At 50.3% G+C, this 6,803-nt stretch overlaps 1 protein-coding gene across 3 annotated transcripts; it reads right to left on the bottom strand.

The window, feature by feature from the left end:
* Positions 1-448: 448 nt before the first annotated feature.
* On the bottom strand, positions 449-6,803 carry POLR3D (RNA polymerase III subunit D). 3 transcript variants are annotated; one of them, XM_061425834.1, is made up of 9 exons: positions 6,603-6,803; positions 6,245-6,414; positions 5,247-5,290; positions 3,893-4,044; positions 3,604-3,728; positions 3,026-3,194; positions 2,204-2,469; positions 1,366-1,518; positions 449-1,208 (listed from the first exon to the last, which is right to left on the bottom strand). In XM_061425834.1, the coding sequence occupies exons 2-9, from the start codon at positions 6,407-6,409 to the stop codon at positions 1,086-1,088; spliced, it is 1,197 nt and encodes a 398-aa protein (XP_061281818.1). In that variant the 5' UTR covers positions 6,410-6,414; positions 6,603-6,803; the 3' UTR covers positions 449-1,085. The 3 variants fall into 3 exon arrangements, with proteins under 3 accessions (XP_061281818.1, XP_061281819.1, XP_061281817.1); XM_061425835.1 differs by having other exon boundaries at positions 6,645-6,803; XM_061425833.1 differs by having other exon boundaries at positions 6,655-6,803.

The following is a 6,803-nucleotide window of genomic DNA, read 5'->3' as shown; positions in this document are numbered from 1 at the left end:
TGTTGATGAGGTCATTATTCAATCATCTCCACTTTCTTTTTCACCCAGGGCTGTTTTTCAGCAGTATTTGAGTTGGTGGGGTGATAATTATCTATGAGCAGTCACAGGTTTCTTCTGAGAAATAATTTAAGTGGAGCTGGAAGAGGTGAGGGTGGGAGGAATGAGTCCTGGGACCACCGTGACACCCAAAGGCACCTGTAGGGCTGGGAGGAGTTAAGTCTTTGCTTTCCTCTCTTCTGATGGCACCTATGGCTAGGGGCTCACAGCAATGAACAGAAGTGCTTGCCTAAGATGCTTAGGAGAAAAAAGGGCACAGAGAGGCCCAAACTCAAACCGTTAGAGCATCAGTCCAGAGGGGTGGGACATGGAGTAAGAATGTGGGGAGCAGTTCCATTCACCTTTTCTGAGAGATCCTTGGAATCTATTGTTTGAAAACACTCAGGCGAAGGAAAACTAAACTAACATTTATTGAGCTCCTACAGTGTGTGTCCAGCCTTGTGCAAGGACACTTCATCGACAGTATTCCACAGCATCCTCACGCCAACCCTGTGAGGTAGGTATCGTCCTCGATTTGTCAGATGAGGACTCTGAGGCTCAGAAAGGTTAGGTAGTTTGTTCAGTCACACAATTAGTAATGGACAGAACTGAGGTTGAGTCTCAGACTCCAGACATCTCTGTTCTCTCTCAAGCGCTGCCTCTTGGGAGGAAGGAGGGAGCAATAGCGTCTCCTACCCTGAGAACCAAGACATCCCCAGAGAAGGAGCCTGTCCTTGCCCAGACCAACACTTCTCCGCCTGGGGAGGGTGCAGTCCGCTGAACAGCTAAGACATAAATATAAAAATAAATAGCAGGGACCAACCCCCTAGCAGCGAGGGTGTGCGGTTTCCTCACTGTGGGAAGGTCATCGTGCTGTTCACAGCTGCCGTGGAAGGGAGCCACGTGTGGGCCCTGTGGGGAAAACTGGGACAATGGCTGGAGTGGGTGGGCTAAACAGGCCCCTTCTGGGTCGAACAGATTTGAGAACAAAACGTCTGGAGCAGGCAGCAGTCGTGGGCACAGTCACCACCGTCCTCCATCTGCTCGCTTTACCGGTGTCTGTGATCCAGCAGGGATTCGAAGTTGGGAGAACAGACAAGTTTGTGCTTTATGTGTCCCAGGACTGTCATGTCGCCTGTCCTGCTGTCTCCAAGGCCCACGGACACCAGCTCCTGCCAATCAACAGAGACGGAGATGAAAGACAAGACCACAGAGCCACTGCTCAGTCCTATGACTTGAATGTAATGATCCCAAGAGCCCTTCCCCCGTACTCAGCACCAAGTCATCAACATCCTGAACAGCCTCCACCCCGACCGGACTCATTCTCACCTGCAGGAAAGAGCAAGTGGTCCCCATCGTCACGTCCAGAGTCACCTTGCCGAGGAGGAGCTGCACCTTCCCCGACTTGCGGATGAGCAGCTTGCCAACCTGTCCCTCTGTCAGGTCAGCCAGGGTGCAAGTGTTCTCTGCCAGCCTGGCTTCCTGTGAGGACGATCAGGGGACGGAAGCTGGCTGAGGAGCTGTCTCCTCCATCCTTCAAGAACAAACCCTTTCCCAAAGGGAGGCATCAGCAGCAAAGATTAGAATGAGCTCCCAGACTTCCTTGGTGGTCCAGTGGCTAAGACTCTGAACTCCCAATGCAGGGAACTAGACCCCACATGCCACAGCTAAGAGTTAGCATGCCGCAACTAACACCCCAACCCAGGGATCAAACCCGGGTCTCCTGCATTGCAGACAGACGCATTACCGTCTGATCCACCAAAGAAGCCCTTTAAAAAAATGAAGAATACTAAAAAAAAAAAAAGAAACAAAAATGAGCTTCCCAGAGAGGGCCTTTTCCTCGGAATGCCTGCCACTGGTCAATAAACAAAACAAAAAAACCCCAAATCACAGATAAATGGTCAAAATATCAGTAACTGCTGAAGCTAGGTGATGGTACATGAGAACTTATATTCTCTCATTTGTATATGTTCAAAATAGTTCACTGTGAAAAATAAACACACTCACAATTTGGGCTGAAGCACAGAGCCCCAAACCCCTTGCAGGCAGAAAGAACAAATGCGTATTATTCTCGAATTTCACTACAGGCGACACCACTCTGCTTCCCCCTCCAGGTGGCTATTTCCCCTCCAGGTCCTGTGCATCTTCACAGCACTCACGAGCATACCCGGTCTTTCTCTTGCTTTATTACCACCATCTGCCCGTCCTCGCTCTGCACCTCCGTCTTGATGGGCTTGATGTCCTGAGTGGGTGGCTGGCCGGGCAGTGAGTCTGGCAGCTGCAGGAACAGCAGCTCTTCCTCCTGCGTGAGGCTCAGCTCCCTGAGCAGCTCAGCCACAGACACGTCCTTCGGGAGGCCCGGGATCTTCCTGGCTGCTCTGAGAGGAGCCTTCATCTTGGCTTCCTCATCCTCATCTCGGGGCTCCTCTTTTACTGCCCGAGATAACAGAAAGGGAAGGCTATCAGAGGCCACCTCTAGGCCATCTCACTACACCCACCCCTTCCACCTGATCTGCTCCACTGTCACTCAGCCAAGAAGCTGGAGGGAAACTTTGTGCTTAGAAAGAGGGATCCAATAGTCATGTGACTTATTTTAAAAAGAGTGGTCCAGTGATTAAGAATCCTCCTGCCAATGGCAGGGGACACAGGTTCGAACCTTGGTCTGGGGAAGATTCCACATACCGCAGAGCAACTAAGCCCACGTGCCACAACTACCGAGCCTGTGCTCCAGAGCCCAGGAGCCGCAACTACTGAAGCCCGCAGGCCCTAGAGCCTGTGTTTGGCAATAAGAGAAGTCACTGCAATGAGAAGCCCACACACCACAACAAAGAGTAGCCCCCACTTGCTACAACTAGAGAAAGCTGGTGTGGAGCAACGAAGACCCAGCACAGCCAAAAATAAATAAACAAATCTTAAAACAGTCAGGCAGGCTCACTCCTGCGGGAACAGCTGGAGAAAAGGAGACGAGACCTTAACTGACACAGAGTACCTTTCACAGCAGGCATGTCCACCTCCATATCCTCTTCCTTGGGGCCAGCCAGCCGTGGTTTAACATCTGTTTCCTCATTCTCTTCCTTAAAAAGCCAGCCCGAGTGAGCCAGTGGCAGTTGCACAGGCATATTTCGAATATCATTCCTAAGCCCAGGGTCATCGATGAACTGCCAAAGAAAAGTTGGGGGGTCACACAGCAGGGCCAGCATACACACGTACCTGGAGGGCAGTCCACCTTGCCCAGTCACTCGGTTGTGTCTAACTGTAGCCCTCCAGAGTCCTCTGTCCATGGAACTTTCCAGGCAACAATACTGGAGTGGGTTGCCGTTTCCTTCTCCAGGGGATCTTCATGACCCAGGGATCGAACCTGTGTCTCTTGCATCTTCTGCACTGCAGGTGGATTCTTTACACCACTGAGCCACCTGGAAGCCCACAGTCCACCTTAGCTCTTTTCTAATCAAAGATTCCTGCCGCTCACCAGACTTGCAGGACATTAGAGAGCTTCCCCCATCCTGGTTCCCTGGAAGTGCTTTTCATCAGAAAAGAAGCCCCTTCCCCTAGTCCACTGGTACCTACATCATCCTTCTCCAGCATGCGCAGGATCTGTTTTGTTTCTTCATCTGTCTCCCTCTTCTCCTTTTTGATGTTGATGATGTGAGAGGGCCCCACGTCTGACATATCCACAGTCTTATCCCAGTTCCCTGTGGAAAACCACCCATAGTTCACCAGGAGGGAGGGAGGAGCCAACAGCAAGGAAGGCTAAACTGGGAGCAAGGGGGAAATACCAGCACCCTGGTCCTTCTCTTGGGCAGTCTGCACTGAAATCCACTGATTCCTTCCTCCCAGAGCCCCGGCAGCTTTGTACCCTTTTTCTTCATCATTTCGGCGGGGCCCTGCTCGAAGATGGAGTGGGACTGGATCACTTCTGGGCGCCCCCGGCCCCGTCCATGGCTGTCTCGCTGTCGGTCTCTGTCCCTTTCACGCTTCTCTTTCTTGACGGTTACTTCTTCCTTGGGCCTGGAAAAGCGAATGGGTCAAAGGAAACTACTGACATCGCCGGCATCCGAGAACTGGTCTCACTCTCCCACACCACTGTGCTCCACCAGAGGGGAGTTTATGAGCCAACAACTATATCATGAGAAGCACAGCACCCACCTGTGTGGGTGGTCTAGCACCTCTTTCACTTCCTTGATGAGGCAGAGTCCTTCAGTTTACGTACTTTACCTTTTTGAAGAATTATAACACAAAAGGTGAATTATAGAGACTGCCCCCAAATGTGGATATTTTTTTTTTGGTATTGACTGAAAGCAGGAAAGTTGCAATGCAAAAGAACGTAAGGGAAAACCTGATCCATCTCTGCCCAAACTATTGGCTCTCAACTCTGGCTATAAAACATAATCTCTCTCTGAAGTAAGTCAAAAAAGAAGAATTGTATAACATCCCTTATATGTGGAATCTAAAAAGAAATTATACATATGAATTTACTTCAAAACAGAAAGAGACTCACAGACTTAGAAATTGAACTTGTGGCTGCGTGTACACACTGCTATATTTAAAATGTATAACCAACAAGGACCTGCTGTATAGCACACAGAACTCTGCTCAATGTTATGTGGAGGCCTGGATGGGAGGGGAGTTTGGGGGAGAATGGATACATGTATATGTAATGCCAAGTCCCTTCACTGTTAATCTAAAACTATCACAACATTGTTAAATGGTTATACCTCAATAAAAAATTAAAAGTTAAAAAAAAAGATAATCACTGTTTCACTGTAAATAAGTTAAAACAATTTTAAGGATGGATTCCCAGGCATCAGTATTTTTTTAAAGCTTGCACATTAGAATCACCTGGGAGCCAGGGTCAGCAATCACTACTGCAAAGAACTAAATCTACAAATTCAAACTTCCGAGCCACCTACTTAGTTATTTCCCCAAAGGTCCAAATTCAGAGCATGTAAACAAAGAGGTAAGGCTTCCCAGGTGGCACTAGTGGTAAAGAATGCAGGAGACACAAGAGATTCAGGTTCAGTCCCTGGATTGGGAAGATCCCCTGGAGTAGGGAATGGCGACCCACGCCAGTATTCTTGCCTGGAGAATCCCATGGACAGAGAAGCCTGGGGGGCTACAGTCCATGGGGTGGCAAAGAGTCGGACTCAAGTAAGCGACTGAGCACACACGCACAAACAAGGCGCGAGTATTCAGGAGGCCTAGCTACTTACTCTTCCTTGATCTTCCGACTGATGATATTTGGGGTGAAGGTTTTCTGAAAGTAAAATACAGGAGTCACTGATTTGGTAAATTCTGGTCCCAAAGTACAGAGGAAAAGAAAAACTTCCAAAGGGCATCTTCCATGGATGAAGACCAAAATGGCTCTCTTCGGCACATTCCATACTGTTGTCAAAGATTTACTGAAATGGACAGGTGCTTGAAAAGAAGGCATGTCATGCCAAGTCAACGGTGAAGCTATATATAGAAAGCTATATATATCAAAAAACATTTAAATGGCAGCCTTAGTTTCTGCCTCCTGAAAGGACAACCCTTCAGGACTCTAACAGTAGAGGAATTTACCTATTCTCACACTTCATCTTCAAACTGCTATGAAGACCAGACAGTATTATAGAGAATGAGCTCTACCAGCAAGGTTCAAATGGCAAAGACAGATCTGCCAGCATTCACAAACTGATGATTGGGTTAGAATGCCACCAGAATTTATAAAGAGAAACTGAGGTCTTCAAAAACTGGCTGCTTTATGCTCTGTCATCTTCCCCACTCTCTTTACAGTCTACCCTTCACATCTACAGTCACAAACATAATAGAAGACACAGAGGCTCTAATATCACACCTAAGACTCAATATTTTGGACCAGAAGTCTGCACACTGGGATCCTGGGCAAATTCAGAACTCTCTTAAATTGCAGGCAAAGTTTATGTCTGCGTGGCTTTCATGGGTTTCTGAAAGGTATCCAAGACACACCAAAAGGAAATAAACCCTGCTCAAGTTGCTTCTGAGCTAATTAGGATTCTCTGCTCTTCAGCCATCTCTGAGAGCCATGTCAACATCTTGGACCCAGTATCTTGACTTGAAGGTAGGGCAGGCTCCCCAGAAATTGCAGGCCGAAGTCTGAAGACAAGATTCGCAAGGCCCAACATCACGCCTGGCACACGGTAGGCCCTTCAGTTAAACCCCCTAGTGCCTGGAATTCAGCGTAGTCGGGTACCTTCTTGACTCCCCCGAGGGTGAGATCCCTGGAGCGGATGGAGGGAAGGCGGCCCGGGGTGAGGGGAGGTGCCGGCCTTCGCCCAATAAGCCCCCGCGCCCCAGAAAGGAGGGGTCGGGGCCCTCCCGGAGCGCTGGGCTCGCCCGCGGCGTTTCCTTCCGACATGATGCCTGAGAAATGAGGCGAAAAGGGGTAACGAAGTCACTCGAGGGAGAAGGACTCGCGGACCCTGAGCGGAACCCCACCCACGTGGCCTCCCGCCCCCCCAGTCGGCGCGTCCCTCCGGCAGCGACTCAGCTCCTCCCCCTCCCACGTGGCGGGACTCCCCGGAACACCCCGGCTAGGGCCCTTGGCTCGCCTTCTCTCCAGGCCCCCGGCCAGGCACGAGGCAAAGACGCACCCCTTCGCACCCAGGCTGTAGTTCCACACCATGCGCGTCCCGATTTCACCTCCGACGCGACGCGCAGTGGGTTCCGAGTCTCGGCGCCGGGCGGAAGTCTGCGTGGCAGGGCCAGGGCGCCGCCATCTTGTCGCGAGGCGGAAGTGATGTTGGTGGGCG

Source organism: Bos javanicus, chromosome 8 (genome assembly GCF_032452875.1).
Source record: "Bos javanicus breed banteng chromosome 8, ARS-OSU_banteng_1.0, whole genome shotgun sequence".
Classification (NCBI taxonomy): Eukaryota; Metazoa; Chordata; class Mammalia; order Artiodactyla; family Bovidae; genus Bos; species Bos javanicus.
Note: the sequence above shows the minus strand (reverse complement) of the source record. Positions and strands in the feature narration are given on the sequence as shown.